General features: G+C 41.3%; 1 protein-coding gene and 1 long non-coding RNA gene across 2 annotated transcripts in view; one reads left to right on the top strand and one right to left on the bottom strand.

The window, feature by feature from the left end:
- SLC31A1 (solute carrier family 31 member 1) overlaps positions 1 to 15614 on the top strand; it is a 37787-nt gene that overhangs the window by 18311 nt on the left and 3862 nt on the right. The window contains exon 2 of the mRNA NM_001257506.1: positions 15072 to 15235. Coding sequence (NP_001244435.1) covers positions 15107 to 15235 — 129 coding nt within the window. The 5' untranslated portion in view covers positions 15072 to 15106. The remainder of the gene's footprint in view (positions 1 to 15071; positions 15236 to 15614) is intronic.
- On the bottom strand, positions 936 to 15501 carry LOC144335157 (uncharacterized). Its single transcript, XR_013405644.1, has 3 exons — positions 15408 to 15501; positions 14839 to 14997; positions 936 to 1504 (listed from the first exon to the last, which is right to left on the bottom strand). It is a non-coding gene; the product is annotated as an uncharacterized LOC144335157 (long non-coding RNA).

The raw sequence follows: 15614 nt of genomic DNA, 5'->3' as shown, positions 1-15614 counted from the left end.
CTTTTTCCTCTTGAGTAGCCCCACAAAGGCAATTACCTTGTCTTTTTGCATCAGACTCCTTATAGGTAGATATTGAAACCTACATGGATTTTGTAAGAATTAATACATACTTTTTGAATGAATGAGTATTTGGTGAGTATTCTTCCAGATGCTGTAAGGAAGTAGAAATTAGAAAGTTTCTTGCCCTCAAGAAGCTTGCTGTGTACATATGGCATTTTTTATCTTGTATTTTAAAAACTGTAAGTCAAAATTTCTGTAAGAGAAGATTGCTAGGGAAATTCAAAAAAGAGAGATTTCTTCAGAATTAAAGAAAAACCTCCTGGAATGAGCTAGGTTATAAATCAAAAGGATCAAGGGCCATGTTTTAGCTTTATCCTTAATTCTGGCACATTTTATTGCATGATAAATGTTGAATAAATAATGGCAGGATTAGTACCTATATAGAAAATGAGGGGGAAAAAATAAAAGGAATTCCAGGGAATTACAAAAGCCTGAAAACGCATACAAATGTCAAAGTGCTGAATTTTATTGAGGGGCTGGCCACGGTGGCTCACACCTGTAAATCCTACCACTTTGGGAGCCCGAGGCGGGCGGATCACTTGAGGTCAGGAGTTTGAGACCAGTCTGGCCAACATGGTGAAACCCCATCTCTACTAAAAATACAAAAATTAGCTGGGCGTGGTGGTGCTTGCCTGTAATTACAGCTACACTGGAGGCTGAGGCAGGAGAATCGCTTGAACCTAGGAGGTGGAAGTGAGCCAAGATTGCGCCACTGTACTCCAGTCTGGGCGACAGAGCAAGACTGTCTCAAAAAAAAAACAAAAATTATTGAGGAACAGTGAGTAGGTCAGTTTCAGTGGAACATATGAATGTGAAGGAGAGTAGATTGAGATTAGTCTGGAAAGATAAGTCTGCAACAGATTTAAATGCCACATAGCTTAAAAATCAGTGTATTGATATCAAAAGTGGGGGTGAAGATACCTAGGTTTCTTTTTGCAGGCCAGAAATTAGTTCTTCAGAGTGCAGCCTTAGAAGCAAATTACAGCTTGAGAAGTACATGCAAATAGTATCTGCAGTACAAATACTGGTTTAGCTTGGAGTACCGGTTCATCAGCATCATCACTGTCAAATAGCAAGATTCAGATTCCTATGGGGCATCTTCTGTATTTGGCTTGGCTAGGAAGATAATTTTGCTTCCTTATATTTCTGGAAGGGAGCAACATACTTGCCTGACAAGTTCCCAGAGGTGTTTGAACAGTTATTATAGAATTTGAGTATTACTGAGGAGCACCATGCAATGACTGCTAAGGTCCTTCCAATTCTTAGTGGGATTCTGTGACCCACAAATTAAGAGACGGGACACTCAGGTTTCAGTTTCAGGTGATCCACATATAGGTGAAGAAATGGCTCATCCATCTCTTTCCAGACCGAATTGTTTGGAGCCAGACTTCTCTTCTTAGCTGACTCAAGAAAGAGTAGCATCCAAGAGGGGCTCATTAAGCATCTGCAGTTGATAAAGATGAGAAGGAATTTTAGAATAGTTTCATTCAACTGTTTCTCCTACCATTTCTCAATACCATTCTATCAGTATGATGATATGGGCATTGATTGAAAATATCATAAAAACATTTTAGAGTATTTTGAGACCTAGTTCCAGTTAGAATTATTAGGAAAGGCACAATATACTATGGATCTTCAGAGCTCTTAAAACTAGAAGATCACAAGGTCAGGACGTCGAGACCATCCTGGCTAACACAGTGAAACCCCGTCTCTACTAAAAATACAAACAATTAGCTGGGCGTGGTGGTGGGCGTCTGTAGTGCCAGCTATTCGGGAGGGGGAGGTAGGAGAATGGCATGAACCCAGGAGATGAAGCTTGCAGTGAGTGGAGATTGCGCCACTGCACTCCAGCCTGGGCAACAGAGTGAGACTCTGTCTCAAAAAAAAAACAAAACAAAAAACAGAAACAAACCTAGACCTTGGAGGATGGCATGGATTTGTTGCACTAGAGGTAGTAAGGATGGGCATTTCAGACTTAAGAAACAATGCAGGCAAAGATTCCAGACAGAAAAGTGTGGGATGTTTCCTAGGAGCACTAGAAACTTTTGGCCATTGGACTTGTTTGGCTGGAATATAAAGTACATATAGGCAGAAAAGGTAGGGTTTGGTTTTTTTGGTTTTTTTGAGACAAAGTCTCACTCTTGCCCAGGCTGGAGTACAGTGGCATGATCATAGCACACTGCAGCCTTGACCTCCCAGGCTTAAAGCAATCCTCCCACTTCAGGGCCTCCCTCAGTAGCTGGCATTACAAGTGCATGACACCACATCCGGCTAATTTTTTGCTTTTTTGTAGAGATGGGGTCTCACTGTATTTCCCAGGCTGGTCTCAAACTCCTGGACTCTTAAGTGATCCTCCCACCTCGGCCTTCCAAAGCACTAGGATTGCAGGCATGAGCCACCATGCCCGGCCTAAAATCATTTTTAAGTTGATCTTATCTTACAGTTTGTTCCATTTCCCCTGATGTCATTTTATATGGAACTTGTCAAGGCTTCATGCTTTAGAGATTTAATTCACATAAAACGTTTTGGTTTAGCATTTCAGACCACTTAAAAGTCAACAGCAGCCAGTATAATCTCTTCCCTTCTTCTTTTAGAAACAGGGATGAGTTTTGTTTACAATCTCTGTCCTCATATTTGTCACAAAACACATATTTTCCAAAAGTATCTATGAAGGTAAATTTGGCCAGAAAATGTAAATGTTCAAATCTCCCAAGAGCTTTGTATTTTATACTCTAGGCTTCTCAGCCTCCCAAGGGCTTTGTGTTTTTATACTCTAGGCTTTTTTTTTTTTTTTAAGTTTTAACTCTAGGTGAAACTTTATGGATTATATAATTCAGTATTCTTATAGTTAAGGAAAATGAAGCTCTAAAATGTAAAATAACTTACCCAATGTAGTGTATGTCACCTGTGTCCTCTCTCACCTTTAAACTAGTTCTTGCCTTTATATTTTGTTGTTTATATAGTAATTACATGGTCCATTCATGTTTACTTAGAAGACATAGGTGACCTAGGGATTGGACAATGGGCATTTTAAAAATTGAGTTTGACTTTAGCATGTTTTCTCTTTCAAATAATAGCCTTCAATGACTGTATAATTAATCACGTAATCACTTTCTCCAGGATCTGTCTTGCCTCAACAGGTTTCTCATCTCCTTTGCTGAGTTTGAACAGCTTAATAAGCTGGAGTGATGTAGAAAGATGAAATTTATGATAGAAGGGGATGACCTTCAACTGATACTGGAGATAAAGTGTTTCTTTGTCTTATTCCTTCTTTTTAAGAGATGTGGGGGCGGGGGGGTTGTCTCACTATGCTGCCCAGGCTAGATTCAAACTCCCAGGCTCCAGTGATCCTCTGAGTAGCTGGGACTGCAGGCACGCACCACTGCCCCCAGCTTATTCCTGTCTTGTTCTGATTATAATTAAATCACAGGTTTTTTGTTTTTGTTTTTTATCATTCCATAAGTACAGTCAAAGTAAGATTCTCAGGGCAGCTCCTGAGTTATCGTCCTTTTTTGCTAAAATAGATATTTTTAGCCAAGAGCTTATGAGTAAAGAAGCTATTCCTACTAGCCAAGCGCAGTGGCTCACGCCTGTAATCCCATTACTTTGGGAGGCCGAGGCAGGTGGATCACCTGAGGTCAGGAGTCCGAGACCAGCCTGGCCAACATGGTGAAACCTCATCTCTAATAAAAATACAAAAAATTAGCCAGGCGTGGTGGTGGGCACCTGTAATCCCAGCTACTCGGGATGCTGAGGCAGGAGAATCACTTGAACCCAGGAGGCGGAGCTTGCAATGAGCCGAGATCGCACCAGTTACTCCAGCTTAGGTGACAAAAGCAAAACTCCGTCTCAAAAAAAAAAAAAAAAAAAAAAAAAAAAAAAAAAAAAAAAGCTATTCCTACTAATTCATAGCTTGTTTTATTATTTTAAAAAGTTGTCAATCCATGCAGCATTTCTTGTTTGCCTAGATCATTGGCCACTCATAAATGAAGGCACTTAAAGTTTTAAGTGTAATTATTTGAAGTAGTTTCCTCCTTTATGTCTCTGACAGTTGGTTACTTTTGATGCAGCTTATTAGTCTGATGTATGAGTAATTCATCCACATAAATTCTGCTATTACTTGAGTATGGCATAGTTTGGCTTTTCTACATGAAAAGTGCTTCAGGGAAGGTATATGGTGAAGGAAGAGAAAATATCTCCATCTGTCAGGGTCAGAAAAAAACAAGATGAGAGAGAATAATATAAGGATTATTGAAATCTGCAGATAATCACTAAATTAATTCTTGGCCAATTCTATTAATATCCTTCTCAGCCCCAACATTGCTATGAAGACAAGCAAGTGAGAATTTATTATAGATGATCCCTTGGAGTTATTATCAACAAAGGCAAAAGGCAAAACAGTAGCTAGGTTTTATTGGAGAAGTTTTAAAAAGATAAAATGTAAGATATGTGTGTGGGTGTGTGAGGTAAAGGTAATTATAATGGTGGGTTTGGGATAATTGCTTTCCTAAGTACAGACTATCCTTGTAAGACTACAGTTGTAGCAAGTGCCATATGGACTACTGTCACTTGACAGACTTAATCTGGGGAGAACAATATGTGTTTGAATGTATATAATTTTAAGATATTTTACATTTCTTTTTTTTCTTGTTGACCTGACCTGTTTTTTTACTACCTCCACTGATCATTTTACTTACCATATTTAATACATTGGTATGGCACAACTTTAGGGGTCTTTAAGTTTTTGCCAGTTCTGGCCGAGACCCATAGTTTAATCAAGCCTACCTTTTATAAGAGGAATTGATCAAATTAAGTATACCTATGATCACTGCACCTCAAGAAAGACATAGGCAAGGGAAAGGCAGCTAGAATATCAAAAGGATTATATGGTTATCGTCATCCAATTATGGTCACATTTCTGTTGGTTAATTTGGGTTTGGTTTTGTTTGTTGTTGTTTTGTTTGTTTTTTGTTTTTCTTTTTTTTTTTAGTAGAGACGGGTTTCACCATGTTGGCCAGGCTGGTCTCAAACTCCTGACCTCAAGTGATCTACCCACCTCGGCCTCCCAAAGTGCTGGGATTACAGGTGTGAGCCATCACACCCGACCTCTGTCAGTTAGTTTGGAATAGGAATATGAAGCCAGGACCCAGGGAATGAGTAGGAAACATTACAGCCTTCAAAGCGAAAAGTCTTCTCCCTAAAAATTTATCAGATTGTATTTCCCCTCCCACTTACTGGGAGCTACTGTGTTTTTTCCAAGCAACTCCAGTATATTGACCTAGAATGCCACTAAGTTCTTTTTTTTTTTCTTTCTTTTTTTTTTTTTTTTTAGACAAGGTATCATTCCTGTTGCCCAGGCTGGAGTGCATGGCGCAATCACGGCTCACTACAGCCATGACCTTCCAGGCTCAGGTCGATTCTCCCACCTGAGCCTCTTGAGTAGTTGGAACTACAGGCACACATCACCACACCTGGCTAACTTTTGTATTTTCAGTAGAGATGGGGTTTCTTCATGTTGCCCGGGCGGGTCTGAAACTCCTGAGCTGAAGCGATCTGCCTGCCCCAGCCTCTCAAAGTGTTGGGATTACAGATGTGAGCCACTGTACCCAGCTCAAAGTTCTGTTTATTGCTGTATTATATCAAGGTCTCCCCTTTGTTGTCCTACATCTCCTTTGCCACCACTCCTCCACAAAAGGTGTGTGGGATTTATTGAGCCATCAGGATAATTTTTTTTGAGACAGGGCCTCACCCTGTCGCCCATACTAGAGTGCAGTGGCGCAATCACTACTCACTGCAGCCGTGACTTCCCAGGCACAAGTGATCTCCCACACCCTCTCAAGCTGGGACCACAGGTACACACCAGCATGCCCAGCTAATTTTTGTATTTTTAGTACAGACGAGGTTTCACCACGTTGCCCAGCCTGGTATCAAACTCCTGGGTTCAAGCAATCTGCGTGCCTCAGCTTCCCAAAGTGCTGGGATTACATGTGTAAGCTACCATGCCCAGCCATTAAGATTTTTTTTTTTTTTTGAGATGGAATCTCGCTCTGTCACCCAGACTACAGTGCAGTGGCATGATCTCAGCCCAGTGCAACCTCTGCCTCCCGGGTTCAAGTGATTTTCCTGCCTCAGCCTCCTGAGTAGCTGGGACTACAGGCACGTGCCACCATGCCCGGCTAATTTTTTGTATTTTTAGTAGAGACAAGGTTTCACCATGTTATCCAGGATGGTCTCCATCTCCTGACCTCATGATCTGCCCGCCTTGGCCTCCCAAAGTGCTGGGATTACAGGCGTGAGCCACCACACCTGGATGATAATTTTTATTTTTATTTTATTTTATTTTATTTTATTTATTGAGAAAGAATCTTGCTCTGTCGCCCAGTCTGGAGTGTAGTGGCACAATCTCAGCTCACTGCAACCTCCACCTCCTGTGTTCAAGTGATTATCATGCCTCAGCCTCCTGAGTAGCTGGAACTACAGACACACCACCATACCCAGCTAATTTTTAGTAGAGATGGGGTTTTGCCATGTTGGCCAGGCTGGTCTTAAACTCCTGGCCTCAAGTGATTCACCCGCCTCGGCCTCCCAAAGTGCTGAGATTAAAGGCATGAGCCACCGTACCTAACCAAGGTAATTTTAAAATTCACCTATAGAAGCAATCAAAACAAAGCCAGAGTCATTTCTCAGAGTGTCTGCTAACCCCATACAGGTCATCAAAAGGCAGGATTCGCCCAGTTAAACTGGTTGCTTGATCATGTGGACGTAGTCCATAAGCATGCATCCCTGTTTATGGTAGTGTACTGTCTTTGACCTTGAATTTTCTGTATAAGTGCTTGCCAAAAACTTACAGTTACCAATTATAAGTAATGAATATAGAAAGTAGAAGATAAACTAGATAGATTTCTCTTTTTTTAATGTTTTTACAAATCTAAAAAGGAATATGACCCTAATCATTTTAAGAATAAAGACTTTCTTCCTTATCATGGAAGCCAGGAAAGACAGGCAGTCTCCAAAAGAATTGTCTGGGGCTCCAGATTATATCTGTCTGAGCTAGAGAAAAGAGCCCATGTGGCAGATGTATGACTACTTCTGTGTAGTCTTTTTGTGCAATCTAATCTCCATAGTCCCTATGGATTATTATATCTTATTCTTATTGTGCAATAGAAATAAGGCCAATACTCAATGCTAAGACTCAGAATAGGCATCAGAATTTAGCCATCTTGCTAATTTCCTAACTCCTGACCATAAATTTGTATGTATTTTTGTTAAAGATACTAGATTTTACAGACTGTGTCTGTCTTGGAGGTGACAGGGCAGGTATAGGGAAAACTTTTTTGATAATCTTTGGAGGTTGACTATGAAAGACCCTTGACTATAAGGAGGTTTTGAAAGTTATTTGGGCCGGGCGCGGTGGCTCAAGCCTGTAATCCCAGCACTTTGGGAGGCCGAGACGGGTGGATCACGAGGTCAGGAGATCGAGACCATCCTGGCTAACACGGTGAAACCCCGTCTCTACTAAAAAATACAAAAAACTAGCCGGGCGAGGTGGCGGGCGCCTGTAGTCCCAGCTACTCAGGAGGCTGAGGCAGGAGAATGGCATAAACCCGGGAGGTGGAGCTTGCAGTGAGCTGAGATCCGGCCACTGCACCCCAGCCTGGGCGACAGAGCAAGACTCCGTCTCAAAAAAAAAAAAAAAAAAAGAAAGTTATTTGGAAAAATATCATACCGTACTTATTAAATGGGGGAGAGAGGAAAGCAATAGAAGTGCTGAGCTCTTCAAGAGTCAATATAGCATGTGCTGTTTCCTATATTTAATAGCATTCAGAGCAACAGAAACAAGTTGGCACATAGCCAACTTCAGGTACCTAACTGAAGATAAATGTTCCCTAGAAACTGAATAGTTTAAAGCCTTCCTGAGAAAGAAACTCCTTTTCTTAACTATTTTATGAGAACTAAATTCCATATAACCTCTTGCTTAATTTTTTAAAATAGTCAATTCCTAGACCATTTCTCATCTTCTTTAATAATCCAAGAAGATGGCCAAGCCATCTTTTATTTTATATCACTTGAACTCAGGAGGTGGAGGTTGCAGTGAGCTGAGATTGTGTCACTGCAGTCCAGCCTGGGTGACAGAGACTCCGTCTCAAAAAAAAAAAAAAAGATCCAAGATTTCTGTGCTAGAAGGAAGAGGTCTTATGAACTGTTCACATGAGTGTTCATAGCCACTGCATGGTCGCAGGAATCAGGACAGGCAGAAAGAGACTTGAAAGTAGTCTTTTTTTTTTTTTTTTTTTTTTTTTTGAGACAGAGTTTTGCTCTTGTCGCCCAGGCTAGAGAGCAATGGCGCAGTCTCAGTTCACTACAACACAGCCTCCCAGGTTCAAGTGATTCTCCTGCCTCAGCCTCCCAAGTAGCTGGGATTACAGGCACCCGCCACCATGCCCGGCTAATTTTTGTATTTTTAGTAGAGATGGGGTTTCACCATGTTGGCCAGGCTGGTCTCAAACTCCTGACCTCAAGTGATCCTCCCACCTCGGCCTCCCAAAGTGCTGGGATTATAGGCGTGAGCCACTGTGCCCAGTCTTGAAAGTAGTCTTGACTCGCATACTTTGTAGGAGAGAAGCTAACAGACAAGTCAAGGGTTGTCTTAATAAAGTCAAGTGGGGAGAGAAACCCAGCTAATATTTTGACTAATGCCTTCTCCCACGAAGTTCACTCATTGGATTTTCCCTACGCAAGGTCTTTTATCCCCTAATCTTCCACATAATGATAATAACTGCCATTTATCGGGCACTTTGGTAGATGCTTTATGTATGTTATCTCATATAATCCTCCCAAGAATCCTCCAAGTTGTATAGGCTGGAGACCAGCTCCAGAATGGCTAAGTAACTTTCCCAGGACATACAATCAGATCACCTTCCTTTTCTTTTAAAATTCACCTTCACCTTCCAAATTCTTTGTATAGATGTGTTCAGTTATGTAGTTAAATCCTGTCATTCCATTATTTTAATGCAAAGGTGACCCTCCAGTATTGAACTATTTTGAATTATGTTAAAGAAAACTAGTGTACCTCAATTGGCAAAAAAAAAAAAAAAGTAAATGAAAGGGCAGTACAGTAATTCTAATCTTTCTTTGTTTTGGGGGTGGTTGTTGTTGTTGTTGTTGTTGTTATTGTTTGAGATGGAGTTTCGCTCTTATTGCCCAGGCTGGAGTGCAATGGCAGGATCTTCGCTCACTGCAACCTCCACCTCCTGGATTCAAGCGATTATCCTGCCTCAGCCTCCCAGGTAGCTGGGATTACAGGCATGCACCACCATGCCCAGCTAATTTTATATTTTTAGTAGAGATGGGGTTTCACTATGTTGGTCAGGCTAGTCTCGAACTCCTGACCTCAGGTGATCCACCCTCCTCGGCCTCCGAAAGTGCTGAGATTACAGGCGTGAGCCACCACACCTGGTCACAGTAATTCTAATCTTTCTACCCTAGTTATAAGCTCAACTTGGTAAATAAAATATTGTAGGTGGATTTTATCATAGATTAAAGGTTAGGAATCCTAAGGGTTTTTTTATTGTTTGTTTTTCAGTTCTGTCCCTGAGTTACATATTCACGTTTTTTTGGTTAGTATTTGTAACAGTGGTGAGAGCCGGTAGGCATTTGGGTCATTAGGGATCCACCCTCATGAGTAAATTAATGTCCACTCTCAGGAGCGAGTGAGTTATTGCTTTCACAGGAATGGATTCGTTCCTGCAAGATTGGGTTGCTGTAAAGTGAGTCCATATCTCTTTGCACATGCCCACCTGCCTTTCTGCTTCTCTGCCAGAAGCCCCGCAGATGCTGGCACCATGCTCTTGGACTGTCCAGTCCCCAGAATCATGAGGCAAATAAACCTCTTTTCTTTGTAAATTACCCAGCCTGAGGTATTCTGTTATAGCCATACAAAACAGATTTAGACAGTATTGTTCTTTACAAATAATTTGTAAATTTGGCCTGGCATGGTGGTTCATGCCTGTTATCCCAGCACTTTGGGAGGCCAAAGTGGGCAGATCATTTGAGGTCAGGAGTTCAACACCAGCCTTGCTAAAATGGTAAAACCCGGTTCCACTAAAAATAAAAAATTAGCTGGGCATGGTGGCACATGCCTGTAATCCTAGCTACTAGGGAAGCTGAGGCCGGAGAATTGCTTGAACCTGAGAGGTGGAGGTTGCAGCGAGCCAAGATCGCACCACTGCACTCCAGCCTGGGCGACAGAGTGAGACTCCATCTAAAAAAAAAAAAAGTAGAGCAAAGATTGCTGTGACCGGCCAGGCGCGGTGGCTCAAGCCTGTAATCCCAGCACTTTGGGAGGCCGAGACGGGCAGATCACGAGGTCAGGAGATCGAGACCATCCTGGCTAACACGGTGAAACCCCGTCTCTACTAAAAAATACAAAAAACTAGCCGGGCGAGGTGGCGGGCGCCTGGAGTCCCAGCTACTCAGGAGGCTGAGGCAGGAGAATGGCATGAACCCAGGGAGGCGGAGCTTGCAGTGAGTTGAGATCCGTCCACTGCACTCCAGCCTGAGTGACAGAGCGAGACTCCATCTCCAAAAAAAAAAAGATTGCTATGACCCTGGATTTTAACTTATTTTTACATCAATACCCATTTTTATTTTGGAAGCAGCTGAGCTTGAGTCATCTTAGATTAAAGCTACCAAAGGAACAGGCTAAAAAGAACCAATGGTAGTTTACCTCCTATAAGTTGAATTTCTATTCTAGAGAGAATGGGTTAGGTGTGTTTGATTGCTTTAGAAGATAAGTTATCCAAATACATACAGCACATCACTGAAAATTTAAGTGGGAAGATAAAAAAATATAATCACTTTCATTTATTATGCTTTAATAATTAATTTGTAAGTTTTTCCTTTTTTGATGTCATTTAGCTTTGCATATTCCCATGGGATCTTTTCCTAAAATAAAGCTTTTAGTGAGCTTAAGGACTTATCAGGATTGGTTTGTGTTTGAGCCTACAGTGTATGTTTATATAGTAATCTCCAACAGCTTTGTACCTTCCTATTCATACACCATTGGGTAAGCCTTGCATAGGATTCCATTACATTACATCCATTGTCTACTGACAGTGAGAGCAAGTAGATTCTGCTCTTGTTCTATCTCCTAGTATATTTGGATGTGAAATATATCCTGCACAGATGACACTTCAAAACAGGTGCATACTTTGAAAGGTTTTCTGGAAATTTGTATATACCTTGTCCTGAGTCACTGATATGTCTGAAGAGATTTGATAATGTGTCATCATTGAGTAGATTTCTCTTAATTGATAATGAGGGGCCTGAATAATTAAGAACCTGTGGGTCTTCGAAATTAGTTCATGGTAATAATTAATGTTATGAAAGTTCATCAAGGAAATCATCAGGGTTACAACTTTTAGGTAGTTTGTGGTACTATAGTCTTTTTTTGTTGGTTTTTTTTTTTTTTTGAGATGGAGTCTCAGTCTGTTGCCCAGGCTGGAGTGCAATGGCACAGTCTTGGCTCACTGCAACCTCTGCCTCCCGGGTTCAAGTGATTCTCCTGCCTCAGCCTCCCAAGTAGCTGGGATTATAGGTGCCTGCCACTAGATCTGGCTAAGTTTTGTATTTTCAGTAGAGACGGGGTTTTTAGTCAGGCTGGTCTTAAACTCCTGACCTCAGGTGATCCGCTCACCTCGGCCTCCCAAAGTGCTGGGATTACAGGGGTGAGCCACTGTGCCTGGCCTAGTCTTGCTTTTTTAACAGTCCTTTACATGTTATCTTATATCCCAAAATGAAAATTATGACTGTTCAGTTTCCCTTTCTAGCTTTTAGCCTTAAAGCTCCTTGAGGAAAGACTCCATGTTCATTTCTTTATTTCCTTTGGTCTTAAGAAGGCACTCTTGCAAATATTCATTGCCTCTTCCTGACCACGATTCATATTGATAATATGGAATGAAATAATCCTTTATGGTTTTCTTATGCTATAATCATTTTTCAGACTCTTATTGGAAGAGAACAGTATTTGTGTCTTCTGCCTTTATCTTTTTATAAGGATGTGTTAATAGTCTTCCTGGCTAGCGAAAGTCTTTTCATTCTTACTGCATTTGTTTGGTTCAATATCATAATTTATGATCACTCAGATGCCAGTGATCTCTCCATCCTACCGTGATTACCTCTTTATCTGAAAACAGCTGCCCACCTGCCATTTGTCCCATCATTGACACTTTGAGCGTGGTCTTTATTTTATTGTGCATTGTATTTTTTCGTGTTTACTCTAAAAATGTTGTAGACAAAGACCCTGTTATGTATGTTTTTATACCTCCAATCTAATCTCTTTATGGTAATGGTATCAATAATACCAGATTGTTGAGCTCTGTAATTTTTTTTTTTTTTTTTTAATGGAGTCTTGCTTTGCTGCCCAGGCTGGAGTGCAGCGGCATGATCTCTGCTCACTGCAACCTCCGCCTCCCGGGTTTAAGCAATTCTCTGCCTCAGCCTCCTGAGAAGCTGGGATTACAGCCGCATGCCACCATGCCTGGCTAATTTTTGTATTTTTAGTAGAGACGGGGTTTCACTGTCAAGCTCTATAATTATAAAATAATCTAGTGTCTGGCATGAAAGGGGATCTTTGATTATGCCTACCTGATGCTTTGCCTTATCCTTCACTAGAAATAAGAACCTATTTCTTAAGCCAGCTGTCATAGAACCATGGGGTAGGAGTTAACAAGGAGAAAATAGATAAATAGATAGCTCCCTGAATCGATATAAATTTCCTACCTACAGTCTTTTTTTTTTTTTTTTTTTTTTTTGAGACAGTCTCCTTCTGTCACCTAGGCTGGAGTGCAGTGGTGCAACCTTGACTCACTGAAACCTCCACCTCCCAAGTTCAAGTGATTCTCATGCCTCAGCCACTCGAGTAACTGGGATTACAAGTGCACACCACCACACCTGGCTAATATTTTTGTTGCTTTTTTTTTTTTTAAAGTAGAGATGGGGTTTCATCATGTTGGGCCAGGCTGGTCTCGAACTCCTGGCCTCAAGTGATCTGCCCGCCTCAGCCTTCCAAAGTGCTGGGATAACAGGCATGAGCCACCGCACCTAGCCAATTTCTTCTTTACCTCTTAGTAATTGTGTCTTATTTCTCAGCTTATTTCCTTCACAACATGAAATTGTGTTTATTGTTTCTCTCCCTATTAGGAACCTTGTTTGTCATATTCACTGTTGAATTATTAGCACTTAGGTTAGAGTTTGGTATGTAATAGGAGCTTGATAAATATTTATTGAGTGCATGAATAATGAAAAGCATACTTGGTTTCATGAACACGAATACCTACTTGGAATTTTTAAAACCACTTTTTCTTCCACAGACCGGAGTTGAGGGACACATAAAGAGAATCCATCAACACCTTCCCTTCCACACACCCCAGCTTCCCACTCTCCCACTCCAACTCTAGCTATAGGAGTTATTGCTTCTGGGCCAGGCACAGTAGCTCAAGCCTATAATCCCAGCACTTTGGGAGGCTGAGGCGGGCAGATCACTTGAGCTTAGGAGTTCGAGACCAGCCTGGCCAACATGGTGAAACCCCATCTCTACTAAAAATTTAAAAATTAGCCAGGTGTGGTGGTACACACCTGTAATCCCAACTACTCAGGCAGCTGAGGCACAAGAATCGCTTGAATCCAGGAGGTGAAGGTTGCAGTGAGCCAAGATCACGCCACTGTTCTCTAGCCTGGGCAACAATGCAAAACTCTGTCTCAAAAATAAAAAAAAAATTTAAAGAAAAGGGAATTATTGCTCCTTGGTTTATGTCTTAGATGACTTTTGCAGCAATACAGTGATGTGGTAGTAAAGAAACAAGGCTGAATTTGCAGTTGTCTGGACTTAATTTAATATAGAGTATCCAATTTATACCTTGTTTTTCATGTTCTTCACTCTAATGTCCTGGTAGGATTGAAATTATATCTAAAGTCTGAGCACATTGCTTGCCTAGGGCCACAGTAGACCTTTCTTCAAATTTAAATTAGCTGAAGGCTGGTTGTCCTGTATGTGAAAATGTAATCAAAATATCCAGATTAGGCACAGGCCATCCCAATTAGGTGACTTATCTGAAGTCCTTGCTTTTCATCTGCTGACATTTATGATTAGAAAGCCTTAAAGCAGTTAAATTTCATTAACGGCGTTCATTTGTATCTTATTACAGATTGTCTGTTTCCTGCAATCCAAAGAAGCTGCTTTTCTTCTCCTTATCTAATATTTAAGTTTGAACATATATTAAGCAATACCTATTAAAGGAACTATACTGGCTGGACACAGTGGCTTACATGGGTAATCCCAACACTTTGGGAGGCCAAGGCAAGAGGATTGCTTGAGCTCAAGAGTTTGAGACCTGCCTGGGCAACATGAGACCTCATCTGTACCGTAAAACAAAAAATTAGCTAGGCATGGTGGTGGTGGTGGACTAAGCTAAGGCCTGTGATTCTACCTCCTTAGGAGGCTGAGGTTGAGGCTGCAGTGAGTTGCACTCCAGCCTGGGTGACAGAGCAAGACCCTGTCTCAAAAAAAAAAAAAAAAAAAGGAACAATTCTGCAGAATAAGGAAGGATTAGGCATCTGTAGCCCTACATGTAAACCCTTTCTGCTACAGTCTCCAAAAGTGATCTCTATTAGCATGAATTCCTTCTCTCTCCATCTGTAGATTATGAAAAATAATTCTGAGTAAAGATGCCAGGAGAGCATTCATTTATTAGACAAATTCCATATAGACAAAGTATTTACCAAGAAACAAGCCCAGGAGCAGGGAACCACCAGGTTGCCTGGTGAACCAGCCTAGGTCAGAAATGGAGCAGGTCAAAACTCCTGTATTGATCAGTAGCGGTATCATGCCTGTGAATAGCCATTGCATTCCAGCCTGGGCAACATGGCAAGATTCCATCTCTAAAAATTAAAAAAAAAAAGAAACAAGATTTTTATATCCTTAAATTATTATATATAATTCTTTCTCTTAAAAGAATCTTCTGCTGACTCTCAACTTTTCCTGGAAAAAATGGATCATTCCCACCATATGGGGATGAGCTATATGGACTCCAACAGTACCATGCAACCTTCTCACCATCACCCAGCCACTTCAGCCTCACACTCCCATGGTGGAGGAGACAGCCACATGATGATGATGGTGAGTGCCATAGGAGGGGCAATGCAGGCCCTTTCCCACCCACTTGGGTAATAGAAATAATGGAATTTTAGTGTTGGAAGCTTATTATCTTTAAAGGTCAGTTTACCAGTGAGGATAACTAAAGCAGACCCAAGCAAGTAATTTGCCCAAGATTACATGGCAGGCTACTTACAGAGTCACACCAGAACCAAGATTTTAGGCTTCTTTCTTTGGTAGTCCCGTCTAAAATCAACTCTTTTCTGAATTAAGTTCTGGTCTTTATGCCTTGTGTGGAAAAGAGAGAAAGACAAAAGTTGGCCAGGCGCAGTGGCTCATGCCTGTAATCCCAACACTTTGGGAGGTGGAGGCAGGTGGATCACGAGGTCAGGAGATCGAGACC

This window comes from Macaca mulatta, chromosome 15 (assembly GCF_049350105.2).
Source record: "Macaca mulatta isolate MMU2019108-1 chromosome 15, T2T-MMU8v2.0, whole genome shotgun sequence".
Lineage (NCBI taxonomy): Eukaryota > Metazoa > Chordata > Mammalia > Primates > Cercopithecidae > Macaca > Macaca mulatta.
The sequence above is the reverse complement of the archived record's forward strand: the minus strand, read 5'-3'. Positions and strand labels throughout refer to the sequence as shown.